Source organism: Panthera pardus, unplaced genomic scaffold, assembly GCF_024362965.1.
Source record: "Panthera pardus isolate Hobbes unplaced genomic scaffold, ASM2436296v1 HiC_scaffold_12, whole genome shotgun sequence".
NCBI classification, from domain to species: domain Eukaryota; kingdom Metazoa; phylum Chordata; class Mammalia; order Carnivora; family Felidae; genus Panthera; species Panthera pardus.
Window position 1 is genome coordinate 86,149,861 of NW_026526677.1, and position 20,406 is coordinate 86,170,266.

General features: G+C 42.7%; 1 protein-coding gene across 12 annotated transcripts in view; it reads left to right on the forward strand.

Annotated features, from left to right (window-relative positions):
* The window catches only part of OPCML (opioid binding protein/cell adhesion molecule like), a 1,065,414-nt gene that overhangs the window by 1,032,549 nt on the left and 12,459 nt on the right, over positions 1-20,406 (forward strand). For 7 of the 12 annotated variants that reach the window (XM_053900247.1, XM_053900249.1, XM_019421450.2 and 4 more), the window contains 4 exons: positions 9,806-9,943; positions 10,356-10,476; positions 10,958-11,109; positions 11,998-12,024. In XM_053900247.1, coding sequence (XP_053756222.1) covers positions 9,806-9,943; positions 10,356-10,476; positions 10,958-11,109; positions 11,998-12,024 — 438 coding nt within the window. The remainder of the gene's footprint in view (positions 1-9,805; positions 9,944-10,355; positions 10,477-10,957; positions 11,110-11,997; positions 12,025-20,406) is intronic. The other 5 variants (XM_053900246.1, XM_019421446.2, XM_053900248.1 and 2 more) reach the window with 3 other exon arrangements.

Here is a 20,406-nt window from a genome sequence, read left to right on the forward strand (position 1 = left end):
CTGATGGCAGGACTTTCCATGCCCTGGGAGTACAGTGGCCACATGGATTATCATCCAGAACAGGATACTTTTGAAAGCAGAAGGTGACCATTAATAATTAGGCTTGGAAAACAGGTGTCAACTGACAACTTGTCCCAGACAAACTTAACTATAAGGTCACCCTACTTATAAAAATAACAAAGACGTCCTTGGTGTTGCTATACAAAAAACATTAATCCCCAGGGAAAACAAGCCATGTGCAGTTGGTATTGGAAGGAAAGATTTAATTCCCCCCAAACCACATAAGGAGCACAGCATTCAGCCGATGTGCTCTGTTATTAGAAATAATTTGAAGAGTTTGGGCACAAGCTGAACCCCAATGGATTTTGACCCTCTAGATTTGCGGTGGGCTCAAGAAGCACATTTTTTCAAAACACCCTTAGGTAATTCTGGTGTTGGATACTCACTGACCACACAGTGGCATGGGACATTTCCATACCTCCAACATATTGTTTTCTGGGGCACTTCCAACATATTGTTTTCTGGGGCACCAGGGTGGCTCAGTCAGTTAAATATCTGACTCTTGATTTCAGCTCAGGTCATTATCGCATTGTTCATGGGATCGAGCCTATCAAGCTGCACACTGATGGCTCTCTCTCTCTCTCTCTCTCTCTCTCTCTCTCTCTCAAAATAAATAAATAAACTAACCAAATAAATAATATATATATTGAAACTGGAGCTGGGTAACTCGTCATTCCTGCTTAGGCTAATGCAGGCAAGATCAAATCAAACTTTCTTAAGACGTCTATAAGACATACACAAATGAAACAAGTAGTACCTATTCAGTGCTTTGATTCGTTTTTTTAAATTATTGATTATTTTTTAACGCAGTAGTTTATTTCAACTAAAGTACAGAGTTTATTCTCCTTTTAGTTGTTAGTAATGAAATAGCCTTGTTGGTTCAGAGTGCAAATAATGGTAATGAAAGAAGAAACCCTGTAATAAAGAAAAACTTTTCAAATGCCCTTAATGGTTTGTCAATAACTTAGCTCTTTCGGCTGTGCTTTCTAAAAGCAATGATTTTGTTTTCTTCAACCTCTATGTCTTTTTGGTTTGAACTGTTTATATCTGTCTACATTTGAATACTTTGTAGAATATAAATGTTAGCTACTTCTTTAATTAAATAGTCTGCTTTGTTCTCCAAATGGATTTAAGCTTCTGCCCTCAGTCAATTGTCTGCCTCTATGGGAAATCCCGGAGTTTTGCATTCTGTATCCTCATGTTCTCTGTCTTCCTCTCTCACTGTGTGTGTGTGTGTGTGTGTGTGTGTGTGTGTGCCTGTGTGTGTGTGTGTGTGTGTGTGTTCAACTCCTCTCTTCTTTGTCTGTCATGCACTCTGGACTTCCATTGCAAGGCTATGGGCCACATCTTTGCCAGTATCCTGACTTTTTCCATATCATTCACTCAAGACTACTCCCTCTGGGTCAACAGTATCATCTAGATTATAAAACTCTCATGTCCTGGTTCTCCTTGTGGCTAATGAACCAATCTCAGAAAAGAGACACAAGTAAAACCAAACTAACCACATGTTTTCACTGTACTTTCGACAGGAGCAACTCTTGCCTTGATGCTTTGTGTTAGTAGATCTGGGCATTCCCATCCATTTTGGGCTGATGAAGGGCATTCGACACTGTCAGGCCCAGCCCTGGCTGCCAGTACCTTGCAGTGTGGCAAGGTCCCATTTGCCAGACTCGCTTGCTGGCATTCCAACTGTATGTCTCTCATGGAGGCCCATGGACAGTCAACAGAAGGCCTGAACACACTCTGAGTATGCAGAGCCTTATGGACTGCTAGGTCTTGAGTGCATTCTCAGCAGAAGAAGCCTGGGAGTGTATAAGTAGAAATGGCACTTGGTAGATAAAGGCCACAGGAGCCTCCCAGTCTACCAACTAGGGATGTAGTCCCTTGTTGTGTGTCAGGGTCCCCTGGACAGTGTTTAGAGGATGCCAGTGATGGCACAGTTCAGCCAATCTGTAAGCATGGGCACAAAAGTATGTTTTCATAGTGCTCCTTGGTTGATGCTATGTGCCACCTGGGACAAGACCTCTAGGCCCTCCCTCCTAGACCTCACTGCAAAAAGGTTTCTTGACACTGTATTCTCCTGTCCCCACATACCAGACAAAACTCTTCATATCCCCTGTATTTGGCTTTCCTCCTCCTGATAAAGTGCCCATGTACCAGAATTTATCTTTCTGGATAGTCCTACCAGATGAGTCATTTGAGCCCTTCTCTTCTTGTGTCATCCCAGGTGTTCCATCACAAAAAGGGAAAAAATTTAGGAAACTCACCACTGCCAGGAAATTCCTTTGAGCCCCCAGTTCCCCAGAGCATTATTAATGTACTCTTTTCCCCACTAGAAGCTCAGCTGACTTTCCCAGTTACACATTGATCTTGTCATTAGCCAACTTCCTGTCAGACTCAGGGAAGGCAGCCAGCAAGGCAGTCTTGGAGAGGAGCACACCACCCTTCCCTCAGGCAAGGTCCTGGTGGCCACAGTCTGAGAAAGGTTGTCTGAGCCCAAGACAAAGAGCTTCTGTCACCACCAGCAAGTGAGACATTGACCCAGAGGCTCAGTCTCCAGAACAAAATGACTTTAGCACAATTCAATTTATTATATTAATTAAGGGAAAATGAAACCATGGGTTTATCATACTTTTCATTAACTCCAATGCAACAAAGGGATGTATCTGGGAGTTGGGAGCAAGTTAGGATGGAATATACTGCTGTCCATACTCCCTGGTTTAATTAAGGAGGGGTAGCTCAGAGTTGCTTATTGTCAGCAGCATTCTAAAGAGAGTCAGAGTGTCAGGGAACACAGAGATGTGGAGCAGGCCTGGCAGAGAGAGAGATTAAGTGGAGAGAGATAATTTGGTGAGGGTTCAGTTTCCAAACCTTTGGCAATTGGATGTAGAATGAATAGATACTGTGTGTTCATCCTACATGAGATGCATATACAGCTCAAGGGAGTGGAAGGTGTAATCTCATCTCAGTGTGTTCACAATTTAGAAATGGAACACCTACCTTATCAGAAGCAAGTGCAGGCAATACAAGACTGAGGTCACATGAGCCAAATTGTACCAAGTGCTGAGATTTTACTCCAGTTCCCACTCAAGCTTGTTTCTAATGCTTCTGTCATTCAAGAGGAGGCTCTTGTGTTGAGAGGTATGTGATTTGAGAATGAGGCCAGGAAATCCCTAGGGAGGGTGAAGAAACCTACTCTCCAGCTTATAGGTTTCCAGAAGACAGTTCCCCTGTACTCCCTAGGAGGAATAAATCCCTCTTCTAAACTGGTCACTCTTTGTCTCCACGGATGATGGGTGACTAATGTCACTGTTAAAGTTATTTGCTCAGCAGCCCTTGGACCTTGTCAAGCAGGGATAAGTCCATTATCTAGAAGTGAGGCAGCACATCTGATTCTCCATCACCTTCTTAATCTACCTCTGCTTGGGTCAAAGGGTTCTCCTTACACTTGATTCTCTATTCCAATACAGCCCTTATTCCCAGGTCCAGCATTGGGCCTGTAGCTGAATACCAAAGGCAAGTACTCCTACTGCAGTAGTCCAGACACCTTTAGTTCATAGGGAGAAAGGCAAGAACCTCTGTCAGTCTTGGATGCCAAGCCCAGATTGTAGGCCAACCTGACAGCAGTAAAGCTGGTATTTTGATCTGCTTGTGGCTCACTTTATGTGATTATGTTCTACTGGCCAGAATCCTGGAGAGAGAGATGGATGAGTGACAAGATTGTGGCACATATCATCACATGCACTTCTGACATCTACCTTGCCCTACATACCTCAAGGGCACAGAAGCCACTGGGAGGGAACTACTCCAGACAGTTCTTTTCCTTGACCTTATCTTGCTCCAGACCTCTAGGATAGGAGTTCCAGAAAATATACAACAAGCCAGCCAACCCACACCTTGTTTGATTTACTAAGCACTCCTTATAGAAGCAAAATCTCAGTTCCTTGCTAACTTGAATGGATACTTAGTTTTGGTGAATGGACAAGAAGCTATTGTCTAATATAGATCAAAAAGCCTAGGTGAGGCCTAAATAGGTCAGAAGCATTCACACAAGCACCTGGACTTTGGATTCCAACTTTCCAAGTTTAGTATTAATAAGGAGCATCTATAATAGCCCTTCTTGCTGAGGGAACAGGGAAATGTCTGTTCTTGCTTTTCGAGAAATCCTATCATGGACCCTGGGGTGTCTACACAATTCCCACTCCCAATGGCTTCCTTCTCTTCCTCTTTCTCTTTCTTCTCTTCCTTTCTCAGCCATCTGACTCCTCTTTCCCTCCTCTGGCTGTTCTCTTCATGATGCCATTTTCTCTCTGTCAATACCTCCTTAAATTCTTAGCCCTCCTCCCCCTTCTCATCTCCTCATATTAATTTCCTCTAAGACACCCGCCCCTAGGCATGTGCCACTGTGAGCCATCTCCTGACAGATCTCTTGGCAAAAGCTGTGACAGGTGCTGACATTTAACCTCACAAAGCAGTTTCCCTGGATAGAGCATCAGCTTTCAGCGGCATATGAGGAGGGACACTGGGGTTGGGGCACCCAGAAGGGGACTTTTTAATTATTTCAAAGGGAGAAGCCAGTCAGAGTTTGCCTCAATATGAGGGTGCTTGTTTTGGATGGTGTGAATAGTATGGCAACGGAATAGACTTCCCTCTGAAATCATCCCTGGGGATGTTTGCACAGAATGGGGAAAGATATTCTGTCAGAGACAATAATCCAAAAAATGGAAGGCTAAAATCTTTGATCCTCCACGGTGTTTCCAACTGAAATTCTAAGGAGTTGTGTGAGGAAAAGAAGGAACGATTAGGCATAAGAATGGTGACTGAGATACAGCTGGCATGGGAGGACAGGATGTGAAGGGAAAAAGAAAGAAGAGGAACAAGGTCAGAATCCTTCCAGATTTTACTCTGGATTTCCCATTTGGTCTCCTCAGAGATGAGGATGATGTTTAAGTTTCTTCCAGCTCTAATAAATCTTTCTGACCCACTGCACCTTACGAGAGGGATCTAAAAATGATTAAGAACACTGAAAACTGAGCTGAGGGACAGAAAAATATACAGTGCTCCAGTTGTGGGGTCATGAGATTATAGACTGCCCAGGGTCAAGGACCTTGTCTTCTACATCATCTCCACCCCACATACAGTGTCTAACCCAGCCCTTTTCTCAAGGTACATGTGAGTAAGATAACTGCAGGTAATATCAGGGAAAGCAGATCATGCCAAGGATCCTTCCCTGAAGCAGTTTCTTGGTCTGCCCTTCCGTTTCTAAGATGCCAGACCCTATGCGTGGACACTGTTTGTTCTTTGCCTTCTGTGACTGTGTTAAGTCAGAATATGTGTCTTTGTAGAAGAAGCCCCCTTATGCCCACAGAACCATGGGGCTTGCTTACTCTGTCCCCAGGCACATGCCTTGCATCTAAGGGGCCCTAGTCCAGGGACCTCCCACATCCCATGATAAATGGCCCCATTTGTATTCTTGAAGATCTTAATCTCACTAATATAGTGTATTGACTTTCTTAAAAGTACTCATCTAAGGAAAGAAATAGCCCATTTTTTGAATTTTTTTTTAAATATTTATTTATTTTTCAGAGAGAAAGAGAGACAGACCATGAGTAGGGGAGGGGTAGAGAGAGAGGAAGCACAGAATCCGAAGCAGGCTCCAGGCTCTGAGCTTTCAGCACACAGCCCGATGTTTGAACCCATGAACCACGAGATCATGACCTGAGCGGAAGTCGGATGCTTAACAAACTGAGGCACCCAGGCATCCCAGAAATAATCCATTTAAAAAAATATATTTCTGCCAATGGCTTAGAATTCACTTACTTTTCCTCCCAATCATGTTATATTGGGATGCCTGAATGCATAGAGCAGGTTGATAATGCTTTTGGGTTATTGGCTTATTAAGAGACATCTCACCATAAAGCAAAACTGTGAAGCAGATTTGGAACTCTCATTTTCATGCATTTTGTCAGAGAAAATATCGTAGCCCTTTAGGCTTTAGTCCTTTTGTTTTTTTCTTTAATCCCTTTTGAAAGTGTCTTCAGAATCTTTCCTGTGGCACCTGGGTCATCTTGCTTGCACCCCCTCTACCTTTCTTTCCTTCCTCCTTCTCCTCCTCCTTCCTCTCTTGTTCCTCCCTCAGGTGTTTCTCCCTGCCCAGTTCCCTTCCTCTGCTTCCACATCAGCAGTTTGTCTTCTTGGCAGCCAGCAAAGAGGATTAAAACATGTGTTGCCTTCTGCCCTTTTCTCTGCAGCATGGAATCAGGATTTTCCATTGCAACCAGAACTGGAGAGGGCAGGGAAAGCATTAAACCCTGCAGTTTCCTAGGTCTCTAGGCATTTAGCAACCTAGATTTGTTCACCTAGTATTCAAAGCAGTAACAAAAATAACATCTCAATCACCTTCAGTGGGCTTGAGATGGGGAGGGATTTCAACATCCTCTTTCCATTTCTTAGCAAAGAAATCCGTTCAAGAGAATGAACACTTTGTAGTAAGATCATAAACACTCAGTGAACAGTTCGCTTCAGGGGTCCAGATGCCCGGCTTCAGTGCACCTTACTGAGCGCTATACCCCCAAGAGGGTGTCTTTTGAGATGCAGACTCCACAAGAATCCCCTTTCTGAGGGGCATTCAGTAAGCTCTGTTGACCAAATGGCCACTTCACCGACCCAGACAGTTAGAAATGTGTGACAAGAGAGAGCTGAGAACAGCACGTGGTGGTGCCTTATAGCTTCACTGCTCACTGTGTGGGTCCCAGACCTGCAGCATGGAGATACTCAGGCATCTGTTAGAAATGCAGAGTCCCAGGCCCTGATCTAGACCTATTGAATCAGAATTTCTATATTTTTTAGATCCCAGAGGAATTTATATGCAAATTAAAATCTGAGAAGCACTTACTTTATGGTACAAACTTGACAAAATTCATTTTATCACTTAATGAGGTAGTATTATCATAACGATCCCTATTTTGCACAAAACACTCTCTTCCTTCTTCCTTTTTTTGCTGTCATATAATTGTTCCATAAAAATACCATTACAGATAGTGAAAATACATCCCTGCATTCCAAAGGGTGGTTGTGTTGCCCTGTAATTGCTTCATGAAGAATCCAGAATCTGCCCTACTCATACAAATGCAGAGAATTACTCAGGGCCCCAGCACATTGACCTCCACCTTCTTTGAGGCTATCCTTTCCCTTTGCACAAACCAACACTTCTATGTTGACTGGCATCCATAAACTTGCCTTATCAGGGACTTTAAGACAGCTGTCTGGTGTATACTGTGTAGCATGATATAGATCTATCTCATTCTCTCCAAGGTTAGCAGGTCAGTAACCCTGCCTGAGGCTCCTGCCAGGCCCTACTGCAGGTGGCTCCTTTGGTCAAATGAAGTGGAGTTTAATTACTTGTGGTAAATGCACCGCAGCACATTTTGAAAAAATAATGGCCTGTTAGTAGTACGAAGGCAGACTTTCAATTCTGCCATATTTATTCACTGCAGAAAAGGTACAGTGCATTTGGGAAGTTGTTTTGGTGTGATATCGTTGTTTGATCCTTTAAAATACTTAGATTGGTCCACCAACATAATTTCAATAAGTGAGGCAATTTTTGTCTTTATAGACTTCCTGAAATAGGTGGTCTCAGAATCTTCTTCAACTGTGAGATTCTGTTAACCCTAAGAGAAATAAGGGGGGAAAAAGATTGGAAGATGTTTACATCCCTCCAATAAATCTTGAGGAATTAGTATATGAATTAGCGTGAATGACCAAATGTCTGCTGTGGTACAGGGCTTGTGACCAGCACCACTACCTTGGGATCCTGGTAAATAGGGCCCTACGACCCTATTTCGCCCCTTCAGGGTGTGTTTCCAACCTCTACCCTCAGCCATTCTTTTTTTTTTTTTTTTTTTTTCTTTTTTTTCTTTTATTTTTGGGACAGAGAGAGACAGAGCATGAACGGGGGAGGGTCAGAGAGAGAGGGAGACACAGAATCGGAAACAGGCTCCAGGCTCCGAGCCATCAGCCCAGAGCCTGACGTGGGGCTTGAACTCACGGACCGCGAGATCGTGACCTGGCTGAAGTCGGACGCTTAACCGACTGCGCCACCCAGGCGCCCCTACCCTCAGCCATTCTTCATGTGGGTTCAACTAGATTCCCCAAGATTCCCACACTCATGCCTGTGGGCTTGTACTGGGACCCAATCAACAGTTTCTGGTTCTAGGAGCGTGACAAAGGATTGCTCCTGCTGGAAGGCCAACATTTCTTTCATGTAATTACATGATATTGGGCTACCAGAATTGGTGACTGCAATTGTTTATATATAGAGGGTCCCCTTGAAAAATATTTTGCCAGGGACCCCACACCTTCTTGGGATATACTTGGTAACTAATGGAAGAGCTTGGGTGTTTGGGACTTAGGGTGGGAAGAGGAGGCAATGAAGGTCACATGAGGTGAAAAGCAAGTGGTCTGGGGAAATGGGCAGGGTGGGGGAAAACTCCCCAAGGCTTAGACTTGAATCAAAATCAGGTTGTTAAAGCACCTGTCTCTCTACCCACTGCCCATCACCCTACCCCTCAACTTCCTGCTGTTTCACATCCATAGTGGACCTAAACTTAGTTGATGGAGCATCCATTGGATAGGAATATGTTTATATGTGTGTTTGAGGAAAATTATAATGAGTTGTTATCTTCCTAAAACTGTTTTCACTCTAATGTCTGGAGCACAAAAAGGAATCAGGCAACAGGCAGAAAAGAAATGCAAGTGGCTGTACTTCCTCCCTGGCCTTTGTGTTGGCTGGGTTTTCATGGGAGCCTAGTGCTTTGACAGAACTGAAAACATTTGAATTTCAAGGCAGAGGGTCTGTTCTATTTGTGCTGAACCACAGGGATGGGGATAAGGGACAAGACAGAGGGACCAGATTTTTGTAAGACATGTAATGGCTGCAAACAATATACCTTTTACAAACCCACAATATTTTGTATCATGAATTCCAATCCTCACAAGTGCCTAGGAATAAAGCCTCCAGAATGTCCCACAAAGTCAGGTATTAAATCCATAAGGCTGTTCCAGTAACTCTGGATCCATCATTTGAGGCCACCACTGTTATTTTATGTTGGCAAACATTTATTGAGCACATCCTGCAAAACAGTCACAGAGTACTTCTGTATTCACTCTTTCTCCAATTTTTCTTCTCTAGTACAATTTGAAAACAAATCTAGTGCTTTACATCTGTCTATATTAAAATATTAATTTATTTTGATTATTTATTCTACAAGTAGTTAGTATTTTGTGCTCTGTCTCCAAGGGAATTTCTACATAATAAAAAAAATTAAGATGCCCACACTAACATACCCTAAAGTTATCCTTACATTTTTATTATGTTATTAATCATAACAATTCTCTTTAAAATATCAAAGTTTACTAGTGTGTTGGGCATTTCACATGTATTCTCTTAGTTAATCCTCATAATAATCATATAGGAAAAGCAATGAAAGCCTCTTCTTTTCAAATGGTCTAAAAAGTTAAAGTGACTTGGACAAAAACACATTGATGCAAGACTCAAGCAGAGAATTTCTTTCTTCAAATGCCATACTATTTGGTCAACATGGTGTCTTATAATCTTTGACTCGATGTTCAAACCCCATTATTACAGCTTTTTGTATTCCTTTCCTTACAAGCTCAAGATATGAATATGGTTCTGTCCCTGGTTTCACAGTTTCTTGATTGTTTCTGTCTCTTTCTTTCCTCCCAGAAGGCCAGGGCTTTGTGAGTGAGGATGAATACCTGGAAATCTCTGACATCAAACGTGACCAGTCTGGGGAGTATGAATGCAGCGCCTTGAATGATGTTGCCGCACCTGATGTGCGGAAAGTAAAAATCACTGTAAACTGTGAGTTGACCCATTGTCAGGAAGTTTCAGAGGAAGAAATAATATAGGTATTAAGAGAACAAGTTGGTCATGACAGTGCCATTTTCTGATAGTTCCAAATTGTTTCCAATAGGAAAATACTTTCTCAGATTGTTTTGCACCATGAGTGTCCCCATTGCCATTTTGCCCCTGGAGTCTACCTGTGCCTGTCAGAACTTTTAGCTAATGGGGAGAATTGTTTACTTTGAATTGATTTCAAGGCTTAAGAAGATGCTGGGGTAAATGCAATATCTTTAAGCAAGAATTATTTTCCTAAAATAAAGGGTTATTTAACTGGGAAGGTAAGGTGTCACAAGAAATCCATTTGCATAACAGGTGACTAAATTCCCCTTTCGTCTGTTTCATGAAGTCACTCTGCATTTTCCTTCCACAGACCCTCCCTATATCTCAAAAGCCAAGAACACTGGTGTCTCTGTTGGTCAGAAGGGTATCTTGAGTTGTGAAGCCTCTGCAGTGCCTATGGCTGAATTCCAGTGGTTCAAGGAAGATACCAGGTACCCTGAAAATGGAAATAGGGCATATCTGATGCAGAGCCAATGGATCATTCCCCACATGGAAAAAGAATGATAAAGTAAAGGAGAACGATATGGCAAAACCAAAATGCGTTAGTCCCCTTTATAACAGTGTCTCCTTTTAGAACCAGGAATGAAAAAATAGAGGAAGCTGGAAAGTGGGAAAATGAATTGACCTCATTTCAGAACCTGAGATTAGTTGTAGACATGGCACCCATCAATGACTAGACACCAGTAAATTTCACCTTTGAAGCATGAATATTCTCTCCTTTTTCCTCCTGTGGAGGCTGTGGTACTTATGTTTTGAATTAGAGACACTGGCTCAGTTAGAGGAAAGGTGTCTGTGAGGAGGGGAGTCTCCTTATAAGATTCATCTCTGGTATATATCACTTTCCCCTGCTTCTCTGTTTGCTGTTTCACACTATCTGTAGAACCAGACCAGCAATACCTTCTCTTATTGCAGGCTAGCCACTGGCCTGGGCGGCGTGAGGATTGAGAACAAAGGCCACATATCCACTCTGACTTTCTTCAATGTTTCAGAAAAGGATTATGGGAACTATACTTGTGTGGCCACAAACAAGCTTGGGAACACCAATGCCAGCATCACACTGTATGGTGAGTGCAGGAAGCCTGGGTGCAGTGGGATCGGGGCATGTAGAGGGACAAAGGCTGGATTTGCTTGGCCTATGTTCATCCATACTGTTCAACCCACCACCCTTAGATATGAAATGCTTCTCCCTGTCATTCTCCTAAGCATGAACAATGATGTTTGCAAGGTAATTGATATTTCATGGTCTACTGAAAGGCAAGGCTTGCACCTCACAAAAGGAGTAAACCCAATTCTGAACCAAATTGAATGGTGGTTGCCATAAAGAACATAGAACCAGGGAACAGTTTGATTGTAGTACCTAAAGGTCTGAGGGGGTAAGTTAGATATAATTTTAAGATATCTTATATAGTAAGAGTCTATAATTCTGGGGGTTATATTTATGGATTTGAACTAAGTCAACTGCAGCCATCACGATTCTCATATTGATTGTCATGTCATGTTCTCACTCACTGAGTGGACAGAGCAGTAGTCTGTGTCTTCATCACGATGGCTGCTCTGTCCAAAGCTGGAGCATCAAAACCTTCCCTGAAGGTCCTCCCATATAAATGGAGAGGTCTCCAGATTCCTGACTGGCTCCCTTAGAAGCCCTCATTTCTCTCTCATCCAGCCTTCCCACATTGTTGTGTCCATCTCTGTGTGTAGCATTTCACACCATGGGCCAGGGCCAGGTTGTTGTGATATTTCGTGTGTGTATGTATTTGTTTATTCACTGAGATTTGGTTAGAGGTGAGTGGGATGAAAAGGTATTCATCTTTCCATGTGTACCTCAGACCCTGAACAAGCTTTCAGCACTGACATTAACTAAACTTTGTCCACCAACCATCTGAAATGTGTGATCTATGTCTTTTGTTTTCTCTCTGCATTGTGTGTGCATTGTGCTGTGTGTGTCTTAGAAATAAGCCCCTCATCAGCAGTGGCAGGTGGGTACAGCATGTTCCTTCCTTCCTCTGCCTGCCTGAATGCCTATGCTTTTGAATATAAGCCTACTTTAAAGATAGGCTTGCCTGCTCGACCTCCCTGACTTATTTACCCTTAGTAGATAGATTTCAGGGAGTTTGGTTTGCACAATTTAGGTAACAAGCATGTAGAATATGATGGCTTTCACATAAACACTCACATTATTATACATATTTGGGGAAGAGGTTCCCCCCAAAATCAATACACTTTGACTTGGTGGCCTGTAAAATAAATGAATATTCTGCTATTTCTGCACATAGCAGCACCAAGAGGAATGCAACCAAGAGACCAAATGGATTATCAAATGATTGTCTCCATGGGGAAGTCACCCTACTATGAATATTTTATTCTTTTAGATCAAGGCAAAAGGGGAAAATGATTTAATTCTATAAACTTCATTTTAAAATAGAAATATTTGGGGGTCATTATTCATAATAATAGTAATAATATTTACCATTTACCAAATATTTACTGGTTTCTATGCATTATGTTAGCCAGTACTGTGCAACATAGGTTACTAAGTCCATTTTAAAGATGAGTAAAAGGAAGACCAATGAGGTTAATTAACACTGAGGTACACATACCAGTGAGTAGGTACTGGATGAAACCCAGAAGTGGATGCTTCTTCAGATCCTGGGTAAATAGCATTCAATGAACACATGCACACACTCACAACGATGCAGAAGTACGTGCTCATCTGTGCTTCCAGAGGCAATAGCCTTACAGCCCTATTTCCCTATGCTCAATCTCAATCACAAAGAAAGTGGTGACATTTAAATTTTTCAGTCCTGGAATCAGCTCTGTAACTGTCACTTTTTATAGCTCTGGATCTAGGACAATTACAGGCCACCAGCACTGCCCACACTTTAATGTCTATGAATGTCCACGTCTTGGTCTTGATTAAACGGAGGGGAAATGGTGGGATGGGTGTGATGCTCTGCTCCTCAGCCTACCATGACCCCCTCAGAAAGGTCATGAGGGGTAATGAATATGGCCAAGAGAGGGAACCTAGGACTGACAACTGAATAATCTAGGTTCTTGCACCTCCCAACCACTAATAAAAGAGGTGTATCATAGCAGATAACAGCAATGTATCTTAAGACTGTATCACCATGCCAGGGCTGCCATAACAAAATATCGTAAACAATATAAATGTATTTCCTCCCAGTTCTGGAGGCCAGGAGCCCAAGATAAGCCAGGGAGACCTATCATCTAGTTTTGATGAGGACTCCCTTCCTGGCTTATAGATGACCACTTTGTCCTCACATGGCCTTTTTTCTGAGTGTGTGTGGTGTGTGGAGAGATACAGACAGAGATGGCAATGGAGGGGGTGAGGGAGAAAGAGAGGACTCTCTCATATGCCTTCTTACTAGGGCACTAATGCTATTGAATTAGGGCTCTAACATTATAACCTCAGTTAACTTTAATTACTTCCTTATAGGATCCATCTCCAAATACACATTAGGGGGTTAGGTCTTTAACATATGAATGTAGGGAGATACAATGCATTCCATAGAGAAGACCTAGCTTCATCTCCCAATTCGGCGGGCCACTGACAGCTACTTAACCTTGCTTATCTTACTTTCCTCAGATGTGCTATCAGTACCTTCCTTTAGAAAGCTGGTGGGAGGACTGTATAACATCTTATAGACAGAAAGCCCCACAGATGCTATGTTTAGATGTGTGACTTAGACAACACACAAAGTCTACAGGCCTCAGTTTACAAAGCTAAAACTGGGATGATGTTTCCAGGCCTGCTGACTGTCATTAGGAATTATCAATAAGACAATGTTCATCATGGAGGCATAACAATATGAAACAGCTGAACAATATGAAACAAAAGTATTTTTCAACACTTTGTGACACAGCCCATCTTCTCACTGCTTCCCTTGGTATGGCTGCCAATATTGTTGCTCAACTGGACTGTATGTTCCTTTCTTCTGAAGTCTCTTGTGCCCTTTACTACAGCAGTACTAATCCCCAGGATCCTCCCAGCCTGCTTCACCTGGTTAGTACTCACTCACCTAGGATCCCTTCCTGAGGAAGTATTCCCTGAGTAGGTCAGTGCTCCATTGCACACTTTCTCATACAATGCTTCTGGAGGTTGCTCTCACCACAGTGCTCTCCCTAGCATTTGTCCAGTAAGTATTTACCAGTATCTGCCACAAGTCAGGTGCTGTTCTCAGTGATGAGGACACAGGGCTGTGCCATGGCTACAATCCTTTTCTCTGTAGACTTCACTTGCTAGTTGCAATTTTACTTCTGCTTCATTTATGTAGTTTGAATAAAATCTTCCCTCCCTTTTAGCCTGTATGCTCCATAAATGTAGGGACAATGTCTGGTTTGATCCTTAGAACCTAGCACAGAGCTCCATACACATTTGTGGGTAAGGAAAGTCTTGTTGAATGAATGGATAAACAGAGATTGGACGGTTGCATTGATGATGCCAGCAGCAGGAATTCAGCTGTTCAGGAATGAAATGTAGAAAAATGCAATAGGTCGGTAGTCTCAGAGCCTCTCTGAGGCCAGGCTCTGCTGCTCACCAGCTGAAGGGCTCTGGGAAAGTCAATCTCCATGTAACTTATTTTTCTCCTCAGTGAAAGCATTTTAGAAAATATGTCCTGTAATTATCTGACACTATGCCTGAGTGGAAATAACTTGACACAAGATCAGAGTGACATTGTCCAGCTGACTAACCCTTTCTGCGGACCACGGGTGTTCCTTCTAGGCCTCAGTATTCCCATAATTGTGTCTAATTAGTGTTACCAACGATTTACTACATGCAGAGCCACTAAACTAAGTGTTCTAAATAGGTTTTTTTTTTTTTAGTTTTTTTTTTTTTTTTTTTTTTTTTGACAGCAAGAGAGTGAGAGAGTGGAGGTGGGCAGAGAGAGGGAGAGAGAGAATCCCAAGCAGGCTCCATACCTGCAATCAGCACAGAGCCTGACATGGGGCTTGAACTCATGAACGGTGAGATCATGATCTGAACCAAGATCAAGAGTCAGATGCTTAACTGACTGAGCCACCCAGGCACCCCTGTTCTACATGTTTTATCTCATTTAATGACTCTAGGAATTAAGTACTATATTTATCCTGATTTTACACAGGATGAAACTGAGAGATTAGGCAGCTTACCTACTCATACTATCTTACAAATGTTTGAGCTGAGATTAAAGCCTATGTACTCTTGTTCTAGTATCTGAACTCTTTTTACTGCTTTGATACAACTCACCATACTTGGCAACTCATCATGGACATTGGTAGACGACTATCCAGATAGAAACCCATATCAACAATTAGCCTATGTGGGTCTGTTACCTATACCAGCATCTCCACTCATCCATCTAAATCTGATCCCATTCTTCAGTAAACATAAGGGTGCATATATCTTTTTGAAAAAGTGTTTTCATTTTCTTTGGGTACATACCCAGTAGTGGAATTACCAGATCATATGGTAATTCTATTTTTAGTTTTTTGAGGAACCTCCATACTGTTTTTCACAGTGATTGCACCCCGTTTGCATCCCCCCAACAGTGCATGAGGGTTCCTTAAAATAATTTTAAAAATTCAAAAAAAAATTTGATTGCATTCTTGTAAAAGACATTTTTTACATTTACAACCCATATACTCATACTTCCCAAATACACACGCCTCCACATTCTCAGGCATGCAGCGGTGTTTGGCCTCAAAGAATGTAGGATTGTTTTTGGAGACCCTTTTGACTCTGCACTGTGACCCCATCACAACACATACTCAGAACAGGCCTCTCACACAAACATACCTTTATCTATTTCCTACCTGCATGCAAAGAACAAGGGAAAATGGGATGAAAGCAGTTTCAAAAGAACACATAAGACAAAGCTTGTGAGACAGTAGGTTGGGGAGTGGGGTGAGGCAGGACACGATGGGGCAGACTGTGAGAGCCAACATAGGTGGGTGGGCGACGCGCAGAGACAGATCAGTGGATGGCACCCACATGAGGTGATTCTTCCCTCCACGCCAGCTGCTGCCCTTCAAAAGCCACACTGATGAGATAGGTCAGGCAGACAGAGTACAACTCACAGTGGCATTTTAGACTGCCTGGAAGTTTCTTAGTGTGGGGCAATGGCAGGTACTAGAAAGACCACAGAACGTTGAGAGACCAGGAACAAGAAAAACAGAGTTCTGGTCCCGACCCTGGTTCAGACAAACTGATGCTCTCTGTTCTCTGGTTGTCTGTGAAATGTAAGAACAGAACAAGATGGACTCTCAGCTGACTTCCAGCTAAGTGTTCTAAAGTTAAGAAACAATGGGGAAATAGTATTAAAGGCAGGTCTCCAAAACTTGTCATTCACAACCTTGGAAATGGCAGCAGTCAAAATGCTTTTTTAATGGAAAAGCAACCTGCTCTAAATATAAGTAAGTTTTATTGAGCGGATGCAGCTATTTGCAGGCCCACCTGGAGGGCTGGCACCTTGAAGTCTTGCCAGGCCTGCAGCAGCAGAGAGATGGCCAGGCTCAGCCTGCTGGCCCCAGCTCTGCCCCTCCAGGAAGCCACTCCCTTCTCTCAACTTGCCAACCCACTTTGCCTCCACTGAGTCCTGAGCCAGAGAGGCCCCATCCCCCTGTCTTTAAAGAGTAAAGAGGGAAGATACTGAACTTGATTACATCCAGCACTGCAGAGAGTGTGATGCGCTTAATGAGCCATATAAACGCCTGGATTACTGGAACTGGCAGGGGAGAGGGACAGAGAGGGCATACAATGCCAGAAAGGATGGGGGTGGGGGCTGCAGAGAGAAAAACAGATTTCTCACATTTTATCTGTGAAATTGTAGTGACACAAATTAGTTTCATTAAGAGTTAAGTATCAGGAATAGGGACAACTGATAGGAATCTTGTCATTGCAAATGAAAATGGCAAAATATTCCAGTTAAGGCAACATCTGGGCTCTGGATTTTTTCCTCAGGCAATGCCTCAGCCCCCCTCAGAGCAGCCAGGACTCCAGCTTACCTCAGTGGCCCCTGGAAGCCATGAGGACAAATCTATATTTTCTTTTGCTAATGGCCATTCCTCCAGAATAAATATACATATCAGGTTGGCTCTTCAAACTGGATTTTCTACAACTACAGGCAGCACCAGCCAATGACTCTCAGCCTCCACCCTTTGATGATTGCCCCATCCACTGCGCACCCCACTGGTACCTGTAGGCAGAGCCTCAGAGCCCCTGCTCACCCCACACCAACACCCTCCTGCCTCTACCAGCCTTCTCCACTCCTTTATTAGGGTGTGCTAAGAAGCACACCTTGCCCCCACGTGCCTCCAGAGGAGATCTGGGGAATGGGCATGAGGAGTCTGGGGATTGTCTTTAGTGTGCCCTCTGTGTACCATCCTACATCTTCTTTGGCCTTTTCCTCCAGACCTCTGACAGGGAGATTCCTTGTTCCCTTCTCCACCTCTTCCAGCACCATCACACCTCAGTCTTCCATGTTCTGTCTCCCTCCTAAACCCAGCTGAATCTCAGCTCCAGACTTCCTGTTGATCCCCAGCACCCACTCCTGGCTTCTGTGATACACCTGGGTAGTGTGTTTCTTACCTTTCTGGATTGCTCTGCTCCTGGACCCTCCTCCACCTGCCCCATGAGTCTGTCCAGGGAGCATATCATCACAGTGGGAGGAGAAGGGATCTTCTATGTCTTCAGACAACTTACAAAGTAATATCGTAGCCTTCACTGCACTTGCTTTGGGTGCTTCAAAAATGCAGATTCATGGGTCTTGCCACAGACTCATTTTATCAAAGTCTCCAGGGAAGGTCCTGAGAATGTGCTTTTAAAGCAAGCACTCCAAGGGAATCTTTTGCACACTGAAGACTGATGGTCTCTGACAATAGCCTGATAACTACGAAATTTGTATCTTTATAACTTTCCTTAATTCTGAGCTACAAACCACTCTCCGTACTTGTATACACCATGGGAATCACAAATTCAATCTTTCCAGACATGCCTCTCACTCAATTGTATACCTTGTCTTCTCACCTACACACTTTCACTAGAATCTGTCTGGTGGTTCTGACTTCTTCCTCTCCCTTATGCTTACACCTGGTACCAACTTGCAAGTGGGCCATGGCTCTTCTTCTGGACTGTGGGCTCACCATTCCATTCTCACTTACACTGGGGTGTTTGCCTTCCCTGAAGAGTCATGCTATTCTCTTACCAATTCCTGCGTGTTTAGTGAGCCCTTTGCCACTGTGGGGCCAAGTGACATTTCCAAAACTTAAACTGCACCTGTTTATGTCCTGATGAAAATTGCCTATAAGGAAAGAATGGCCTTGGGGTTTGTTCTTGCTCTAGGATCCACCCACCCTTATACTTCACGCTCTCCTACTTCCTTGTATGCACCCATCATGCTAGACCACCTGTGTCAGAATGCCGATCCTATTACATATATAAGACTTGGACCATGCTTCTTCATCTCTTCTCATCCATCAATCCATTTGGATTGAGTTACAAAGAGGAACAAAGTCCACAACTCCATACAAACAAGTAAATAGACAGTTACAGTAGAATAATAGAATATACTAAATGAAAAGGCTACTAACTATTGAGTGTCAGCCAGACATGTATTAAAGAGCTAAGAACACTTTGAGGTAGGTACTGTTATTATTCTCATTTCAAAGAAGAAGAGAACAGAGCTCAGAGAATTCAGGTGATTGGACCAAATTCTCACAGACAGGAATTCTACCACAGGAGGAAGTGGAAAGACCAGATTTTGCATCCAGGTCTGTCTGATCTTAATCTCATGTTTCTTTCTAATCTATACATATATTATGTCTTCCAGGATGCTTGCCCTCTTCTCTGATAAAACTGCACTTCTCCTTTAAGATTGTACTCAATGTTACCCCATTCATAAAATGTTTCTGAGCCCCATTGAAGAATCACTTTTCTCTTGGGATTTCAGAGTAGCTTACACTTAGGCTTATATCTTGTGTGTATTTTTTTCTGCACTTACAGGATGCAGCACTGTATCTTGGAATGTTCTTTCCCCAGTAAACATTTGTCAAATTAACAAAACTTCCAGTCAAGGGGGGGAACCAATGGTAGTCTGTATACAGTGTGAAACTCAAATAGCCAAAGAAAAGCCTAATACACAAAAGGACTTGTGGTCTTCTCCTTCCAGGGAAGTCAAATTATTATTTCTCTGACACTCTCCCCTTGCATTCCAGCTTCCATATATCCTATTTGGAATTTAGGTATCCCTCCCAACCCTGGGTCTTCTTTCTGAGAGAGACTCTATTAAACATTGCAATTCACCATTTAGGAAGATGTTCATCAAGTGACTTCTTCTTGCAAAGACATCTAAAGCTGTACATATTTGTCCATTTCCTGTTGATAATAATGTATATGATTTTTATTTTTCAAATCCACAATTTAAATCCAGGTGGGAGGGAATGAGTCAGAGAGAAATACCAATTGCTTTTGGCTGATGACAGCAGTGTAATCATTTGTATTTTCCCCAACCTGCAAAATGTCAACATATTAGAAAAAAAATGCAGACATTTCACATTTCATTCCTGATGAGGTTCCTTGTTGTTCCCTCACACCCCACCCTCCTCTATCTGAATCATTGACATCTGGCTATTAGCCTAAGCATTTAGAACATAACACTGAGTATTCAGGGTGTGCTGATGTCAGCACACACACAAGAGTTTGTGGTTCAGCTTAGACCAAAGTCTTGTCTCTTTCAAGTTTGTGATGAGCTGACAGATTGGAATTAACTTCTGATATTAACTTCTTCAGCTCTTGTCTTTGTGGTAAATACAAAACAGGGAATACTAAAGAGAACAAAACAAAGATAGCTGCCTTTTTTGGCCTCTTTATCCACAAGTCTTCACTCTGTAAAGCCCAGTTAATCTTCCTTGTAAAACAACATAGTGCCATGTTTTCCACTGTAATTAAAGACAATGGAGGAAAAGTTCTCTTTGAAGGGGAATGAGGTGCCTTCATCAGCCAGCACTGCTGAAAATAGGTTCCTGTTTCACCAACAAGTGTAACACATGCATCCTCTAATTAGATTTCCTTGCTCCTCTTTTAATCACCAAGAACATCATTATCCTTTTGGTTCCTCATTAGGAAGGTCACCTAGTTCATATTCATACTTATAAAACCCATCCAAATTTCAGAACAAAACTGTATCTTCTTAGACTTCAGATACTTCATTGATCTCATTGTGCTATCACCAAGTTCAACTTGCCTGTGGGTTTTTTTTCTTTCTTTTCTTTTTTAATGTGATCACCCTACCACCTGCTATTTTAGTAGAATTACAGAGATACACTGTAATGTTGCTGAAGAACCATGCCATATTTTCATGGCA